Raw genomic sequence first — 19265 nt, forward strand, 5'->3', positions numbered from 1 at the left:
GCCGCCCTCACCTCACCAGATGGCTGACTGGCCGGTTGCTCTCGAAGACACGAAAAGCGTTCATGTAAAGATAAAAAAGAAGTCAAAGAAAAAACTAGCTTTTCCAGAAGAATGGTCATTTGATGCCGAGCCCATCCCAGAGCCGGAGCCTGAGAGTCCGAGTATCTGATGCAACCGGAGGCTGAAGGGTCACCAGCGGATGAGGACAGGTTACTATATAAAGAAAAGAGTATATGGACATGACATCTTCGTGATTCATTTCTGAGATTGACTATCGATTTTTCCCCAACTATGAGCACGTAAAGGACCGTTTCTTCTCTGAAGCAAATTGGAAGGGCCAGGATTTCACACCTGTCTTCCTGGGACATGCTCGGCTCTATGTCTTGGCCGATAAATACGGGATCGAGTCCCTCTGCCAGTTGGTTCTCTCTTAGATCTCTCAAACACTGAAGCTATTCACTTTATATCGCCGCTTTCTGACAGGGGTTATTGAGTTTGTGCGATTCGTATATTCTGAGACGCTCCGCCACGCCCACAGGATAGGTGCCTTGCGAAATTTAGCAACGTCTTATATTGTGTCTGCTCTCGGACAGCTTGGTGACGATAAAAATTTCGAGGGGCTGTTAGAGGAAGGTGGCGATTTCGTCGTTGATTCTGGCGTGCTGTTTGGAAGGCAGATGGTGCAGGTGCTTAGTAAAATACATAAACCCAAATGTACAAGGTCGGGGTGATATCTCAGTCTGCGAAATCCAGCCTGTTGAAAAAATGAGGTTCTTAATGCACACTCTAAACTGGATTCGTCTTCTGCCAAAAGTACGATTCCGACCCCATCACGGGCTAGAAGTTCGAGTCAATGAATGGTAACCCGCGTGTTTGCTCAGCAAAACGAGACCCATGCGGTGATGACCTCGGGCAACCACAAGGTTTTCAATGCTGGGAAGCCTCTCCCCAAGCTGGAAAAATGCTGAAGCTCTGAAGGTGGCTCTTGTTGTGGCCGGTGTTCTTTAATCTGTTGACATTAAATGCCCCATGCTATTATAACCAGCCCTTGTCAATCGTTTTTGAATATCATAAACGATTCTATTTCATCCTATATTCTGTACATCTGACCTAGTTATGCCAATTCCGTAACCCTTGTAGCCGGATTAACAGTCCATCCAAATCGCTTATTTGGTGCGCTCCACTTTCATCACCCAATATGACTGGCACAGGCATATTCGCAAGGCGACTTGTGAAGCCACGGGACAGCAGTAGCACCACAATTCTTGCTGATTTGATGACTTTAGCTGTTTCATTGCCCAACCCTCCACCTTCCTCGCAGAATGTGCTCTAGAATATTCCTCCAAAATGATATAATCATCGTATCTGAAGCAACCACTCTTGAGGAGGACCTTGCTTATCAGTAGTTGGTGAGAATGAAGATTGAGGCCAAATGGCGCAAATCTCAGCCTCGACCCAATCAACCACCCCAACTAGATTGCAAGACGTTTTACACTCTTGCAGACACCAAAATCTTTGTGGAGGAGCATCTTAGGAAGAGAAAAAATAATTGGTAGTGAGTCCTGAGAAGATCTCGACGAGGACTAAAGTAGAAGGAGCATTCTGACAAATCCGGATGCTGGATTAACAATATTGTTTTAGCATACGTACGCGGGATTCATGACATATCCAGAGGGCAATAAGGGGCAGGCAATGCTCCACGGGAGAGCCAATTTCCAAGTGTCTCGAGCCAAAATTTGTCCCCAGGAGCGCATCCAGAGAACCAACTGACGCAGGATAGTTGATTCCTTGGCTTCATCGTCGTCAGACTCCTCCCCGGATGCAGCTTCGATTACCATGGTTGTGGGCCACGGATACTCCTAGATCATCAAACGTAGTTCTGTTGGAAGATAGGCTAGCGAAGCACGTCAAGTTTTAGGCGGCAATGTGGCAACATCCTCCTGTCTCCGTACCGCTTTTGATGTGTTCTCGTATCTTCTTGACGGATTGCTATCTGCCCTCGGGGCTTTTCGCGGAGCAGGGTCGTTGCCGCCATTGCACGATTGTACGGTACTATCATTGTTGTCTGTGGTATGAAAATCAAGCTATTAGCGGGTAGATCACCGCAGTTTGGACATTTTTACTGCTTAATAGCCTCATTCTGGTAGCTAATTTGAAAGTCTAAACCAGTCAAAATTGGGCAAACCTCAAGAGGGTATGAATTCAAGCGTCTGCTGCTTATCATAACTTTAGAAAGAAGGCGGTCTGCAGGTTGTGTCTCCGAGTTCACGTTGTTACAGACCCTTTTAAAGCAGCATGTAAGAAATCGGCTGTTATATCTGATCAATAAGGAGTCTGTGTTCTATAAACCAATGATATATCTATACTTGGCCTCATGTGGGGAATCTGAAACTAGTTGTTACACCAAGGATGGACGGCGCCTTGGCTGATCACCCAGTCGCGCGCGATCGGGTGATCGTCGCGCGATGGTCACCCCTAGCGCTCACCCAATCACCCCCACCACTCACCCCACTCACCCTGGTCGCGCGACTTCAGGGCGGCACTGCTCACCTACTAGAACGAGAAAGGCAACAGTCTTGGCGTCCGTAGTTTTTTGCTCGGTAGGAGATACTGTCTATTAATTTTAGACAGGCACAGCAGCCACGCCACTGCAGAGTTTGACAAATTCTGTATAAATAGGAGAATTATTCCTTTTTATTTACCTCCTTATTCTTCACATCTTTTACAGCCACTAGATGTGAGCTGCTTCTCGCCGCTTTAATATCTCTACAGCTAAAAGATTGCAGATATAATGCGAAAAGGTATCCACTTTATTAAAAAGCAAGACTTTTTAGCAATCTATCCATTAGTTCATCTCCAAGCTTTATTATTATTAAATATTCGAAGCAGCTTCGAAGCCACGGGTCTTGTGCCACTGTAACCAGAGACTGTTTTTTTAAAGCTTAATATTTAGCTTAAAACACTATCTCCACCGTCCACATCACATAGCAGTAAGTCTTTTAGAATTAGAAAAACTCCTGCAAATCTATATTAGCTAGAGCAGTAAAAAAAACAGATCCAGCGACTTAGGAACAAGCTATCTGTCTCTTTAACTGTTGTGCAGCAAGCCATGGATAAGGTTATTAAAAGCGCAGAGATTACAATGCAAAATGCTCTCCTAGCAAAACTTAGAATAAGTTAGCTCCAGGAAGTTAATAGTTATTAAACAGAGATGCAAGCAGCACCGCGAAAATTTATCCAGACTAGAGGAAGCCTAACAGGGGAAGAAGGGCAGCAAAAAGGTCGCAAACAGGAGGAAATGCAAAGGCAGAAATTAAAAGCACCACAAAGGCCTCTAACCTGCAGTAATTGCAACATACAAGGCCATAATAGACTTCAGTGCCCTAGTAAATAATGCTGTCTCAATTATATAATAAAATCGCTTTATTTCGTTGAGATATTAGTCAATTTAGAGGGCTGCTTCGTATGGGTGCGCAGTTTGGTGGGGACCGCGCAGCTCGGTGGTCAGTCACGTTAGAGTTGCTGCTTTGTCATCATATGCAGGCATTCAAATTTCGCAGAACTTGATACTATACAGATGCTGTCTTTCCCAATTTTGAATATTATTCTGCGTTCTCCATTAACGGTTATTGACGCTCCAGATGCGTCGAATAAAGTAACAATAATATAGCAACCAATTGACGCTGTGCGACCTACGCTGCAGATAGATCTTCAACGCCACTCTTTACAGGAATTCGAACCACACAGTGAGAGACCTTCCTTCCCATGCAATAAGATTCGACCCCACATGCATGGGAAAGAAGTAGAGAGAAGGGGCGCCAAGGGGTATATGATATTCAAGGGGTACAAGAAGGCATAGGTTGGTTGGTACATCATCGTCAGAACCAAGTTACGCAAGGAAACCAATCCGTTTCGATCGAAACATCATTATTAGCACCAAGCGCCCACATTATTCACTTCACGTTTCCGCTCTTCACCATGACGAATTGAGCAATGAGCCAGGTAGGCGAGCAACGAGCAGGTGACGCGAACGCAGGCAGATGACTTATGAGGAGAACTTGCGAGTAATCTTGGCAATCACTACAAAGTGAAATCCATGAGTTAGAATTCCCAGAGATCATAATGCAGCAAGCCTCTGAAAGAGGTACAGGATGCACGTACCATGTAGACCAACGATGGAGAAGATGAAGCCCAAACTCAGAACCAATACCACGACAGGATCGACCCTCAGTCCAGGGCTCTCGTCGGTGTAGAGCTTGAGCATAGTGCCCGAGGAGCCACCGGCACCAGCAGAGCGAGTCGAGCTTGGTCTGACATTGCGGAGTGATTCCTTGTGGTCTGCAGCCGCGCGGCGACGCAAAGCAGCCCTAGGACCACCGGGGGGAGTAGGCGAGGAAGGGCGGTTAATGGCGGAGGCTGATCCAGAGGCGGCACCAGAAGCACCAGACTTGGAGTCCGGGCCGGACTCAGCACCAGAAGTCAAGGGAGAAGCAGCACGAGGAGAGGCCTTGAGAATAAATTAAGTTAATACCAATAAACTGAGCAATTGACAGAGCAGATGGCATAAAGCTGATAATGCTGTGTGGTAGGGAAGTCCCTTCAAAGGAGGATAACTTGGACAGAAATACTAACCATTCTGACAGGGGTTCAGACAGGGAGAAAGAAAACAGGTATTAAAGAGAGTCGCAGCAAATTGTGCAAAATTGAAAGCAAGAAGGAAGAAGAAGAAGAAGAGGAAGAAGAAGGTTGTTCTGCAAGACAAGGAGAGATGGGTCGACCGCAGCGTGGAAGGAGAGTAGGATGGTCGTTGAGAGTTGCAGGTTGCCAGAAAGAGGCCACGCTCACGATTTCGGGTATTGTCACGTATTGTCAAACTGAGCATCTCCGGTGTCTTTGACCAATCACAGACCCCAAATACATTTGACGTTTCATCTTCGTCCATGAATTAAAGGTTCATCTATCCATAGTATACAGTTAATCCTAAAGTCAATAAGTTTAGATGGATGTATGTAGATACTAACATACAATGCTTACTCAGTGGGCAGTAAAAGGCAATGGGTCCATCCTAAATAACGTAAGAAATCTTCATGATTGATTTTATGTGATTAAATGATAGCTACAGTACATGATAAAGGAGATGCACAGTCGTTAAAAAACATAAAGAAACAGGATGTTGAGGGTTCAACAGGCAAGTCATCAATCGAACGCTATCGGCGCCAGAAGGGGTCAACAATGTGAAGGAAGAGATGGGGAAAAAGAGAAATCAAATTCGTGAATAAATCGGCCAACGCAAAAGGTATCATATCGCAAGTCCCGGAAACAACCCAAAATTTCGTATCTAAATGACCCCTACAGTTGCAGCCCATGACAAATGGGCAAATCGGATATTGCTAAACATGCTTCAACATCAGGCTAATGAGTATGAGCCCTCCCTTGTTCATTTCAAGGGCTGATAGTTAACAGCATTGGGTGGCGATTGCACTTAGTCAATCATCATTCGGTTAGGTACCTGGCCGGTTATGTTGGAGGACAGCTCTGTCGTCTTTTCTGCCTCCTTGCGGTCTTTTTTCTTGTTGATATGCGGTTTTAGACCCTTGTGGAAATTGTGCATACATATGCCCGCGTTGACGATGGTCAGGACAATTAAAATAAGCGTAATAACGGCGAAGAATGTAAGCGATCGTCGAGCAGGAAGGTACATTGGCTCCGTTGACGGAGCGTACATGCGGACAAGCTTAAACAAGAAGTATGCCATTGCGCCGAAATAGAGAAGCTATAATAGCGGTCAGACCCAAAATAACCAAAAGCAGGGGACCGTTTGACACGTACAATTATTATAACCATTCCAAGAATGGTTTCGCGCCGAACGAATATGGCCGCACACACCAGTATTATGATGGTCACTGGTACAGCAGCCACAGTGAGGGCGAACTCAACATCTGATTTGTTGGTGATAATCACAACGAATTGGACGGTAAATCCAAGGAAGAAGAAAAAGTCGAATTTCAGGAGGGCAATATAAATCTAATGGACCCATTAGCTTAGGAATGATGGCCCACGAAATGGCAGTATATGAACCTGATATGTGAGGTACCGGCGCTTCATGCGCAGATCAGCGCTGATGTGCTTGTAGATAGACCAAGCAAATTCATCGTAAAGTTTCCAAGCAATAATTGACATCAGAATCGTACCCATACCAACAACACACGGGATGATGATGAGAAAGGGCTGAGACTCCGCCCAGATATTGTCACTGATCATATGCTGGTACCTCAAAATGCCCACAGCCTCTTTGACCTGCTGTATTTGCACGGCCCCGTAGATCAAAAGCCCAACATTGCACAAGCATAGCCCAATGACTTGGATAGTATTTTTCATACGCAGAGCATCGTACACCAACACTAGCTCATAAATAAAACCGAAACTATACAATGCTAGAAATGTTGGGACTGTTTTAAGGGCAGGCACTTGGCTGTTATTCGGCTTAGTATTTATCTGAAAATTCGCAAACACGTAGCTGTAAGCATCCAAGAATTAGCTATTGAAACATAAAAGGTTTCTTAAAGGCCGCTCAGTTACACATACCATTCTAATGCAAGAGTAATGATGGTTTGGATGAGTGTGACGATGGCGAAGGACCATGTCCATAACGAGTTTGGGCGGTACATCTTGCGCTTCGGAGGATGTGGAGCTACATTCGTATAACCTTCTCGCGCACGAAAGCCTCCCGGACCACGTCGAAACGAGGGATCGAATGAACCCCCGAGAAGGGAGGCCCGCGAAGTGTTCGAATAAATCTTGACGAAATGCTCCGTCACGGAGCTCGAGTCCGCCGGAGGGTCAGGCTCTGGATACAATATGACGGTTTGACCACCAGATGGCGGCAAATATATGTGAGGGTCAGAGAGGGAGATCTGTTGTTGCTGAAGACTCGGATGTTTTGGGTCTCTAAGACGATGGATTCGAAAAAGAAAGGTACCCCTTAAACGGACACGGACAAGCCTCCACTGGCCTCTCTGGGGGTCGATGGAAGAACGAACGTATGAAGAAAAAAGACCCACAGAGGAGGAGAGGGAGAGGGAAAAGAGAGAGAGGATGAGAGAATAGGTGCTAGTGGAGAGGGAGGAAGGAGGAGATTCACGATGGGATTTTCCCCAGAAGCGGATGCTGCTACTTGCCAAGCCGCGAGTGAAACGTCGCGTGTTGGTGGGCGGGGAGCTCACTTGGGTTGAGCGCTCAGGTCGGATGTAAGGCTGAGCACATGCAGGATCACGCGAGGACGACTCCGAACCAGGGATTGGATAGGATTACAGCAAAACGAGGGAATTGAACAATTCGGTGGTAGAAGCGAGGGAAGAGAGAGAGTAACGGGAGACAGTGCGTGATACTGGGATAGGAAACGAAGGAAGGATGCGAAAGGTGAGGATGATGGCAGCAGAAAATCGTCGGTCCAGTGAGTGGCTCGAAAAGAAAGGAAGCCGGGGTTCGAGAATACTTAATAATACCGAATAATAAATCTTGATTATGGTTCGAATATTGATTGGCCTTAATAGTTAACAACAAAACAGTAGCAATTCCTTTCTATTCTGTACAAATGTTTTCTACTACGTTACAGAGATTTCTTTGTTTAATTAGAAGTATTTCCTCATCTCGTTTCCCTGCTAAGAATAAGTCACATTAAATAAGTAGATGATATTCGGACTCCCATTCCGGTAAGTCGCCGAGAAGGGTCTCTTCCTGATAAATGGGAAATTTTTAAAGTCACTCAAAGCACCGTAACCATAATAATACACAGAGAATGCAGTAAGGTACGATGTTCTCCTGACCCGGGCAAGTCAATGGTGGGGTGGGCCCATTTTTTGCTGCCTCTCGGCCTGTTGGAAGACGCGAAATCAGCGATTGGCGGGGGGGCCAGAATTGCCGATGGTTTTCTGGATATTCTGGACGGACCAGATAGACAGGCGTACTGGGTAGGGTTCTGCCAATCCGTGGTTAATTACAACCTTGCAATGGAATGGATTTATGTAAGTTACGAATCTCCTATGTGCTGCCTGAGGCAGAAAATCCTGAAGTAGGAAATATCAATCATGGATTTCCTGTGGAGTGGATATCCTGAATGGAGATACTCCGAATATCCAGCATCTTTCACCATGGTCCTCTCCCAAGAATATCGTCTATTTATAGGCATGGTGTTCTACTCTGCATACCCTCACCCATATAGACTCCACAGCTTTATTCTCAGTACAGGATGACAGACACTGCCTGAGCACACAACTGACTATTTAGGAATATACACAGAATGCATGCATCCACCAACAATCCCTACACTCACAAGGTTGCCTGCCATCAACCTAAAACGGCTACTCCACGAAACGTCGTCACCATGTCAACCAGATAGTCTGAACACATACTGTCAGACCCTGGATTGTGGCAGTGTCACCAGCCCGAATTCAGGTAAGCCACTTCCACTTATCCCTAACCGTGGCTAAAACCAAGCCAATGAGAGTTGACACTAGCAACTTAGATCACCATAGTGTAATACTCTGGTCGTATTTGCTGATCGTTGGAACGGTTGTCTTTTAGACATGGACGTCTGGTTTCATGTACATTGACCACAGAATTGCTAGATAGATGGGTATCGAATATCAACTAATCAAGAGCTTCCTCTCTGCTGATCCCTTGCCTGGCTGGAGGTCCAATTCTACGCAAAATACTCAGAAAGAAAGAACTAACTAGGTACTGATTCCGACGTAAATAATTGAAAGGATTCCCGTATTTCGTACTCTAAGGAGTTTCTAAGAATACTTTGTGGGAGACATCGCACTCGTCCCGATCTGGTTAGCACCTTCCCCTGGCTAAGACAAAGCTTGCAGTAGCAATCTTCATTGACCAAATGTCCTGATAACATACCTATTGATGAACTCTCTTTATCCTCGATCAAATCCTTTGAGCTAAACAATGCTATGTATTCGGGACAAAATGGCCCATCTAAGCCTGTAGACAATACCTTGGATTAGGGTTGATGCAGACTATGTCCTTGACGGAGAAGGCCGGCAATACTAACGGTTCACAATTATATCCCTCTTTATGGAAGACCATGGGAAGTGTATAAAATACATTTATTTCGGTGCTCAAAAAAAAAAAAAAAAAAAAAAAAAAAAAAAAAACTCGCCCTTGGAGTTGTATTGAGGCCATCTGAACTGAGTCCAGCCCTTCAGAGTTTCGCGGGTGAACGCTCCCAAACAGAGACTATACTTATAGAGTGGTTCCTCGCATGATGTACTAGGCACTGTGCTGATGGATTCAGTATTGCCAAACACCACGGGGAGGTCACTTCCATGGTAGTTGCCCCTAATAGGATACAGGCACTAACCACCGAAGTACTAGTGGCTGTGACTCCCTTTATTGATATAAATTGGTCTGACAATATTGACCAGCGCTTGATCATATATACAGAACAATTTGAATATCTTATCTTGAGACAAAAATATCTCCACAGGCCCACTTTAACCAGAATTGTACAAGGAACATATACACAAAAGTCTCTGGTAAGGTCCCTCCACCATACTCACAAACCAACCGATAAAATTTACCTATCCCTCGTAAACAATCATATCCATCCCACCCTTAAAAGGCAGGGTGATCCTCCGAAACGGTCCTCCCTCTTGATCAACATAGTCAAACAGTTCCTTATAGCTCTCTTTAGCCATGACCGTATTATCAGCCACAATCACGGCTCCGGCTCTCATCCTTGGCTGGACTAGTTTGAGAGTAGGCAGAGCCATTGGAGTCCAGACTTACTCTGTCAGCCAGCATCTACGGAAATAAACCGACGAAGGCAGAGAAGGGGGGGAGGGGGCAACCCACTGTCCAAGAGTAAAAAGTCCACCCCATTATAATCCTCCCTTTTCAACGTCTCTCGCAAATCTCCCTCCCTCAACTCAATCACAGAGGCTATCTCCTCTCCCGCCGTATTCCAGTGCTCTCGCGCCACCGTGGCCTTTCCGGGCTCGTACTCCGTCGCGATAACCTTTCCCTTGGTTCGAGAAGCACTTGCGTTCCGAGCCACCGCCAGAGCAAGATAGATCGTGCTGACGCCGTAGCTGGTCCCCGCTTCGACGACGGTGGTGGCCCTGGTGGCGCGGAGAAGCTGGTAGACGAATTCACATTTGTCTTGTTCCAACGCGATGAACTTATCTTGCATGAGGGCGTGGAAGGAGTCTGCGGATCGGTCGGTGAAGGTGTCGGGGGTGAGGGCAGCTTCTTGAGCGAGAGATTTGGCGTGGAGGGAGGAGAGGAGGGTGTGGACGTGAGGGGGAGCGTTGACGGGGGAAGGCGACATTTTGGAGGCTCTTAATCGATCTGCTAGTGTTTGATTCAAATGCAGAGTGATGGATGAGATTATGGGAAGTTTATATAGATTCCTAGAGTGGAGAGGATAGAACTCTCGTACTCTACTAGGGCGGTTAGATATGGATAGTTTTGCAGCATGAGTCACGACTCGACAGTGTCTCTCCACATGTTGAAAGCCCCGATGGTTAAGACATTATCCTACTGTGTGCATAAATCCCAGTATGCAGCGGGACCGTCGCCTGGAATGTGGAGCTTGATGTTGAGTCACAGGAGATGAGAACAATGCGATTCTAGTTCGGATTCGACCCCACTCGGGGCCGTCTTATCAGATCGTAGCTAGGAGTATATATGTCCTCGGCACTTTGCTCCTCAACCTGACCGAACGGGCCTGGTCAGGTTTTATTTTTTATTTTTTTGCTTTTAAAGAATCATGTTCGATCGAATTCATCAATTCGAGACACCATGCGGGGTTCCGATGGGACATGTCTGCCCGCACTGAGATAAGCATTGTGCATGCGGGGTTATCGGAACCCCTATATAACTCGTCAATCTCTACATTACAACTCAGATAATACTAATTACTAAACCTTCAATCACCCCATAATGTCCATCCCCCATTTCTCCAACTGGGTCAACGGTGAGCATGCCACTGCAACTCCCGTCCGAATTCCCGTCATCAACCCGGCCACCGAGACCCCCATCGCCAGCATCGACGCCACAGCCCGCGAAGCCGTCGACGCTATTGTCACCTCCTGCCTCGAGACCTTCCACTCCGGTCCATGGTCCCAATCCGATGGCTCTGAGCGATTCACCGTTCTCTCCACGGCTGCGCGGCTTCTACGCGCCAGCGTCCCGGAATTCGTCGAACTTGAAACCCGCCAGACGGGACGTCCGATCCGCGAAATGCGCGCACAGCTGGCTCGTATTCCGGAGTGGCTGGAGTACTTTGCCTCGTTGGCACGCGTGCATGAGGGACGAGTAACACCATTCAAGGGACCCGTGGTGAACACGCTGACTCGACTTCCACTGGGGGTTGTTGCGCAGATCACGCCGTATAACCACCCGTTGCTGATTGCGACGAAAAAGATCGGTGCTGCGCTGGCAGCAGGGAATGTGGTGATTGTCAAGGCATCGGAGCGGGCACCACTGTCGGTGCTGCGACTAGGGGCTTTGTTCAAGGAAGCTGGACTGCCCGACGGCGTACTTCAGATCATCAATGGGTATGGTTACGAGACGGGGAAGTTCCTGTGTGAGAATCCAAGACTAGCCAGGATTGATATCACGGGTGGGTTGGGCACGTACAGGGCCATTGCTGCGGTGGCAGCGCAGAACATGGTCCCCATTACGGCGGAACTGGGTGGCAAAGCCCCTGTGTGTTTACTCCCCAGCCTGGACGTTCATCAAGCGGTGAAGGCGGCACTCTTTGCGAGTTTCATTGCAAGTGGACAGACATGCGTGACGGGGAGTCGACTGCTGGTGCATGCGGACATCTACGAGGAATTCACAGCGCTGTTGGAGAGTCGGGTTCGGGCTCTGCGGGTTGGGGATCCGTTTGACGTGCGCTCGCAGATTGGTGCCGTCATCTCGCGAGAGGCAGTGGAGAGATGTGCTGGGTTTGTGCAGAGGGCGGTGCAGCAAGGAGGGAGGGTGGTTTGTGGTGGACATGCTACAAATATCGATGGGAGGGGGTTCTTCTTCGAGCCAACGATTATTGAAACGCGGCCTGATTCAGACCTAGCGTGTAACGAGGTCTTTGGACCAGTAATTGCGCTGCTGAAATGCGAGTCTGAGGAGCAAGTGATTCGCGTGGCGAACGGGACATCGTTTGCTCTCGGTGCCTCAGTCTGGTCGAATGATTTCGCCCAGGCTCATCGCGTGGCTGCGAAGATCGAGGCGGGCATCGTCTGGATCAACGGTCATCATCTGAATGATCCGTCGTCACCGTGGGGAGGGTTCAAGGACAGCGGTATGGGGAAGGAGAATGGACAGGAGGCCTACGAGAGTTATACCAAGGTCAAGAGCACGGTCATGAATTATGGAGTGCCACCAGTCTGGTTCGATGATGAGCCTGCAGAGGCGCGATATGGCTAGACATTATCGTTCTTGACGTTAACCATGCGTCAACACTGTTTATACATAAATCAAATCAAGAAACAAGTCTGTCTATAGTAATCATTCCAATTCTCTTCAAGTATGTATTTCTTCAAACTCGAACGGATAATATAGAATTCAAGCCTCAGGCAGTCCTACTTCTCAAAAAGGCAACATATCTAAACCCAACTTGGCAAAGGCGGTGAGTCACACCACACAAAAAACTCCCCTTCCAATTTCTGCTGTTTTCTTCTTTTTTCCTTTCAAGCGCCATCCCAACCAATGCTGCGTTTCTTTGCTACACACGACAAGGACATTGACTTTGTCCTCGGGACTGATTAGATCGACTAATCGACTAATCAGTCCCGAGTTCCCGCAAATGAGAAATTCGGAGGAATCTTCAACACGTCAACCCGCTCCAGGCGATTTGATTTATCAACCTAACCGCATGGAGCCGGTACTGCCCGCGAGGGCCTGATGTGAATCACATCTGCAATTGGCATCAGAAACATCGGGGGAGGGAGAGGTCATACTCTCTCTTTATTCCCCATGGGAGAGTCATTGCGAAGATTGTGTGTGTGGACCTCGCGTCCGTATGACACTTTAGTGCAATACGCAGCATGCCTGGTTTCCTTTCCTTTCTTTTTCTCCTCTTGTCTTGTGCGGAGGGGAAGGGAGGTAGGGAATGGTATCATTCGATTCCGATCATTCTGGTTGGGGTGGCGCTTCATCATTTTTCTCGAGGTTAGTTTTTTGTTCTTATTTGCTTCTGCTGAGAAGGATTATGGCCCCGTGCTAATTGAGGGGTCGGATCCGTCTTTACGGGTCTTGGGTTGAAGCTGGGTTTGGAGGGGGAATGTCTGGGGTTTGTGGGATGTTGGGAGGACTACGTTATAGCATGTGCTTGATAACGCTACAATATCCAAGTAAAGTATCGAATGCAGTCTACCAACTCTCTAGTGATTTACTTTTATACTTCGTATTAAGACTGCTATCGACCACTTTCTCTATCATTTCTCAGAGAAGTAAACGAAATAAGGAAGAATGTAAAGTGTTGATCGCTCGGAATTTAACTTGAAAATTACGGTAGCTTTAGACACGCGTTATGCCCAGCATTCATACATAGGATATTCTAAATAGAAAAAGTGAATTAATCGTGGCCTTCCGCTATTCCCCTTCATCATCATGATTTGTCTTTTCTCATTTTTGTTGTTTTTTTATACACATCCTTACTCCTCATCGCCAATCTATAGGAAGATCAGCATCTACCATTGCAATACTCGAGGGGAGCAGAGAGTAAGACATACCTTAGGAGCGAGATAGAATCGCAAATGACCGCTTCCCAAGCCATATTCCACAAGCAACGGCACCTCCTGGGACAGGGAAAGAGTCACCTTGCCCGACAGCTGGGTGGCCTTGCAGAAGTTGACAAGGTACTTGAGAGAAAAGGTAAGGGCAACAGGTTCACTGAGGGCGATAGTCACGTTTTGATCGGGCTTATCAACGTTGGTGTGCTGACGGATGGTAACAGAGCCACTGCCAATGTCGCCCTGGCAGGAGAACTTGACACCCTCCTTGGTGGCCTCAATAACAACTACAAACAGAAAACAGTTAGTGAAACTTGCACAATGGTAAAGCCATAAAGCAAAGAAAATCAAATTATACAGAGTTGCGAGAATCACGTACCGGACTCAGAAAGAGCATTCAGATCTCTGCAAATCCGCTGGAATTCTGACGATGGCATCTCCACAGTGGCGGCATACTCCGTCTCTGGAATAGCCAAATGCTCCTGGTCAATGTCCATTAATTTAATATCATACTCGCTTAACCTGTCAGTCTCGGCGTTCTCGAACATCAGGTTCACGGCATCAGGCGAGTCCTCCGCCTTGAGAGTCAGAATATCCTCGTTCTGGGCAGCCCGCAAAACCTTCGTCAAGGAGACCAGGTTGATACCAAGGGCAATGTTGCGGTCGCAGCGGTAAGGAGAGAAACCCTCGGCTTTCAGAAGCATGGAAACCAGGGCAACATGGGAGTTATCCATGGCCTGGAGGGCAATTCCAGAGTCATTGCAGTCAAAGTTGCAGTCTTGCACGAGGTCTTTGATGGCGTCGACAACCTTTGATTCGATAGAAGTCAGTCCAAGGCATGCGAGCAAAACAGGATCGAGGGCACATACATGCTTAAGGAGAGAAGCTTGTTCTAAGCGAGCTTCCAACACTGGTGCAACAGTCAAAATATGGCTCTATGATAGCTATAGTTGTTCGAACACTCACTCTTGGTGTGCTATGGCTGCTATGATAAAAGACGATTGAGTAATAGAAGAGGCGGGAAGTAATAGCAGATGGGCTTTGGATTGCAGGAAATAAGTGGCCTGTTATGTACAGTCCAATGTCTTGAGAGACTTATTAGGTCGAAAGGAGAATAAATTGAGAGTAGCGAGAGGTTTGATTCAGCCAGGGTTGGGCCAAGAGAAATAGAGACTCGACGGTAACGCGTTTGCCGTGAGTGGGGAACGCGTTCGCGGGTCACGCGTTTTAGGTGTGGCTGATATGACCTTTCAGGGTTAGAGTTTCTGCCTCAGGCATGTAGATTGTCAAAGACAAAAAAAGGATACAAGATTCCATTTGGAAACAGTGCTGGTCCAAAATCATCCTAGATTTCACACTAAATACACATGTTTATTTCAATAGTGTATAGGATTTAGTTGCAGATACTGTTGATATCAGCACTGTGTCCCTCATGTTATACAGAAAGGAAGAAAAAAAAAAAAAAAATACAGTCAAGTGAACGAGAAAAGGAGTGTGTACAGAACAAATGAGATAGGAATATGGAATCTGCGTGCTATACAATAATAATGGGAAAATACACATGAAGCCAAAATTCAAGTAAGTAAGAATACTCCAAAGGCCAAAATCGACGTAGCCAAACGCCAGTGACACCAAGCCAATCTATACACATTGGGTATCAACCTGCATACGTGTTGACACACGGCTACAGTTCACTTCAATATAGACGCGCATACTCAGAGGGGTATGAATAAAAGTGCACAGGGCAAAGGTAAGTGGTAAAGTGTGAGGAGTGAGCAGGCTTCGACCAGCACGTCCGTGGTTTCAGATACTAGTGACACGTTTTGAAACCATTGACCGGGGTCGTTGCTTGATCACCATCTCCAGCTCCTTTAACATGTTAGTATTTGCATCAACTCGATCTCGTGCGGCAGCTTGTTTTGCTCGGTCTTCCTTGACACGTGCAATACGCTCTTCTCTCGTTAAGGACATCCTTTTGTTGCGAGATGGCAGAGCAACGGCCTCGAATATTTCCTCATCATCGATGTTTTGAATGATGCTTGACTCAGGTCTTTCGCCATTCAATGCCTTGAGAGCGTCCGTAGGGCTGCCTTCCACCGCCGTAGAACCACCCAGGCTAGGAGTAGGGGACACCGGCGATTTCGGCCCGCTGAGCGGCCGTGAGTCACGGTCCACATTCGACTGTCTATCCAAGCTATTCATGAGAGCCGACTTCCCTGCCTCCCATTCCTGGAGGAGACATTTGATATCTGCTCCGATCGACTCGTATTGGGATATAAGGGTAGGCTCAAGTTCACCGTCCGCACGCTCAAGACTAGCGCTTGACATTTCCCTGAGGATGTGCATTTTGGCATGTAGTGCACGGATCCCTTGGGAGAGGGACTTGAGCTTTCGGTACTGCGCCCGAAGATTGTCCTTGCTAGGGGAAGCTGTCGGTAGGGGAGAAGGAGGTATAGCATCGCCTGTGTAAAAGAATAGTTCAGCTACTGTTCTCTCTTGTATGCTCATGATGTACACTCACGGTCTTCTTCGTTAAGAATGTTGGTAATTTTGCGGACATTGTTCCCTGTTATCTCGGCTAAATCCCGCATGCACTCAACGGCAGTGCTCCATCTTGCGATGTCAGAGCCCCCACCATCAGCGCCGAGAGCCAGAAGGCAACAGAGAATACTCTTTCTAACAATATACAATCTTCCAAACATAGTGCGAAGAGCACGCAGAGAATATTGATCCTCGGTCGCTCGCTCAGCATACGCCGCTTCAGCCTCGACAAGCTCTTCTTCTGTGACGTCATAGATGTCATAATATTTTGCCAAATTAGCGTCATCTGTAAGCGGCTGTAAGATGCGCTGTGCGTGAATATACTGGCCCAGCATGGAAAAGAAACTCTCGGAGACAGTCCGACGCAGCCTTAGGCATCGCCGCGTTTGTCCCTGGTCTTCAAGTCGACTTATGGGAGGCATCGGTGTGCTTCTATATTCTGGTCAGCGCTCTTGGAGCTAATGTATTGAAGAGCAAATAGGCTCAGAATAGGCCTACATCCGGTAACCTCTTGAGACCAGCTCAACTTCCTGTATGAACATCACTGATGCGGACGCGGCAGAGTCAAACCCTTGGGCATTGCTGATGAAAGACACAGCGACATCTACAGCCTGATGTCGCAAATATTTGAGCCATTGCCGCTTTGTGAATGCGTAGAACAAGACTCCAATCACCGGTACCAAGATCAATAGAGCTCCGACCTTGCGAGGATTGATACCAGAGCCCGATCGAGATCGGCTCCAATGCAGTAACCAAGCAATCGAGAATGAGGTGGATGCAGTGACAACAGCGCCTTGCAGGCCAAAAGTTGTCGAAATTGGAGGCAGATCTGCTGGTTGTGAAGTGGACAGCACATCGGCAGCTAACGTATAAGAAGGGGCGCTATGCTCGTTCAACAACTGGGATGCAACGATAACGTAACCGAACTGTTCCAGAAATCTCTCGTTGTCACTCCGTGCAATGCGCGCATTCAAAGCAGACTATGGTTAATAAACGTATCAGCGTACTATTGACCACAAGTAAGCACCAAGACAACCATCTCATACCGTGCAAGCGTCATAAATCTTGCCCAAAATTGCTCTTTGATGTGACGCTTTCAAGCCCAATGGTTTAGGGAGCTTATTCCGGATCCGTTCTTGAAACTTTGAAGTCCCACGAGGGGCAAAGTCGGCAGCTGTTGAGTCGGAGACATTATCGGAACTATCGGGTTCTTGGACGGGCCAGTTCGCATCGCGTTCACCTTCCCCTGAGTATAAGAGCCTGATAAGAGCTTGCTCCCAAACAGCACCTAAGTTCCGCCCAACTCACCTTGAAGGTACTCTGCCAGTGGCGAATTTTCATAGACCAGAGATTCCATGACCGGTGGACATGCCGTAGTTGATATCGAATAAGGAGGGAGGGGCTCGGAGGGGGTACGAAAGTGCTCGGCAAGGAAACCGAGCGACAGGGCAAGACAAGTCGAGGCGGGTCGCAAATAATATAGACTGGCGGAGAAGAGTGTTGCGGAGGTTAACTATCGAAGGCCCATCTCCACAATGGTCCAGCAGTGTGGAAGGAGGGAAGGAGCAATTGGTTGCGGATCGGAGGTAGACGCTGTCCGAGAGGCAGACGCGGTTAATTGAAGCAATCAAGAGGCCGGTCGGCTCAACAAAATCGTGAGGCTGAAACCACCTCACATGAAAGTAGGTATTCCTATAGATGGAGGTACCCCTGGCAGATGGGCTGCAGGCGAATCAACGAAAATAGCAGCAGTGGAAGTGCAAAGAGGGCCACGTTGAACAAGGTCTGGGGAAAGGAGGCTCGCAATTCCGCCGATGATCGAATTGGAACGGGAATCACGGGAATCCGAGTGGCTAAAGAGTGGCGACCCACTCTAATGACTTCTTGTGATCTTCAGTTAATGGCGTCTTTAATCCGTCATTCCAGGAACAGGTAGGTTGACAATGACAGACAGGAAGAAGTACTAGGCTGATATTAATATAGAGAGAGAATGGTCCTTTTCCTGTTATGAAAGTCTTGTGAAAAGCACTCTCCAGCGGGGCAGACCGAGGTCCATACACTGGGTAAACTTACCCCGTCAAATTACTATTGTCGGTTCTTCCGGTCATTGGCTCAGTAGGCAGCAGCAACTGGTTTCAAATTAACATGCTGGAGGACTTTATCCAGCGGATATTTCACCCATACATCACCGGCTCTCCGGCATATCTTCAGACCAACGGACATAACTGGCAGCTCTTTACCTTCTGAGAATTCTCCGTTAGAATCATTGCGATGTCGCCAGTCAGTATCTAAGCTAATGATTCCTATTCTCCAGAATTACAGTATGTAGATGCCGAGAGATTTAGAAGCCATTTTGTGTGGACTTTGTATGCTATGCTATCCTTGTTGACAGGCTTGTTGATGTCATTTCCTCTTATACACTCTAAATAAGCCTTAGAGATACTATATCGTTGTACAGAGTAAGCCCATATGATCTATTTTTAGTAGGATGCTTATCTTCTTCTATTCCTAAGGCTCAGATTAGCACACGATTAACAGAACATCAATCTAATTACAAGACCAATTTATTAGGCAGCCAGAGCATATAGTAAAGGTGGAAAGACAGAGTTCATTCGATGTCCTTACAATAAGAGTTGAGAAAGAAAAGGCACACCTGCATGCATACTCTATGCACAAACATGGATTACACGACTATCTCCACACTCTTTCTCATATGCAGGGCGTATCTGAGGGTTATGCAGAGGGTTTTGGTAGCAGATCAGCAACAGGCTTCTATGCATGCATCCTGATGCGATCGTGCATGTTTCTTGCTTGCTGGTTGCTTGAAGCGTCAGGAAGGAGGGCTTCAAGCGGGGCAACCGATGATCTGAGCTAGACTCCCTATTCAGCCGCACGAGTGCCATATATGTAATATAAGTTAAACTATAATACTTCATTCCTCCTTAGATGCTGCACTCTGCTTTCTATAATATC

General features: G+C 47.2%; 5 protein-coding genes across 5 annotated transcripts; 1 reads left to right on the forward strand and 4 right to left on the reverse strand.

Moving 5' to 3' along the window:
- Positions 1-4045: 4045 nt before the first annotated feature.
- Positions 4046-4635, reverse strand: SBH1 (SEC61-beta family protein; the record flags this gene model as incomplete). The annotated part of the gene is made up of 3 exons (XM_033575885.1): positions 4046-4080; positions 4162-4507; positions 4633-4635. 3 exons carry the CDS (start codon positions 4633-4635, stop codon positions 4046-4048), a joined length of 384 nt encoding a protein of 127 aa, XP_033421740.1.
- An 847-nt stretch (positions 4636-5482) lies between these two features.
- Positions 5483-6668, reverse strand: ATNIH1004_011323 (uncharacterized protein; the record flags this gene model as incomplete). Its single annotated transcript, XM_033575886.1, has 4 exons — positions 5483-5773; positions 5830-6024; positions 6079-6517; positions 6586-6668. 4 exons carry the CDS (start codon positions 6666-6668, stop codon positions 5483-5485), a joined length of 1008 nt encoding a protein of 335 aa, XP_033421741.1.
- A 3137-nt stretch (positions 6669-9805) lies between these two features.
- ATNIH1004_011324 (O-methyltransferase) lies at positions 9806-10342 on the reverse strand (the record flags this gene model as incomplete). The annotated part of the gene is made up of 1 exon (XM_033575887.1): positions 9806-10342. One exon carries the CDS (start codon positions 10340-10342, stop codon positions 9806-9808), a length of 537 nt encoding a protein of 178 aa, XP_033421742.1.
- A 614-nt stretch (positions 10343-10956) lies between these two features.
- Positions 10957-12444, forward strand: ATNIH1004_011325 (uncharacterized protein; the record flags this gene model as incomplete). Its single annotated transcript, XM_033575888.1, has 1 exon — positions 10957-12444. The coding sequence occupies one exon, from the start codon at positions 10957-10959 to the stop codon at positions 12442-12444; it is 1488 nt and encodes a 495-aa protein (XP_033421743.1).
- Positions 12445-13673: 1229 nt separating this feature from the next.
- Positions 13674-17649, reverse strand: ATNIH1004_011326 (uncharacterized protein; the record flags this gene model as incomplete). Its single annotated transcript, XM_033575889.1, has 9 exons — positions 13674-13691; positions 13752-14038; positions 14131-14560; positions 14621-14661; positions 15563-16213; positions 16273-16724; positions 16791-17272; positions 17339-17538; positions 17601-17649. The coding sequence occupies 9 exons, from the start codon at positions 17647-17649 to the stop codon at positions 13674-13676; spliced, it is 2610 nt and encodes an 869-aa protein (XP_033421744.1).
- Between the last annotated feature and the right edge of the window lie 1616 nt (positions 17650-19265).

This window comes from Aspergillus tanneri (assembly GCF_003426965.1).
Source record: "Aspergillus tanneri strain NIH1004 chromosome Unknown AapTan_8_pilon_pilon_pilon, whole genome shotgun sequence".
Classification (NCBI taxonomy): domain Eukaryota; kingdom Fungi; phylum Ascomycota; class Eurotiomycetes; order Eurotiales; family Aspergillaceae; genus Aspergillus; species Aspergillus tanneri.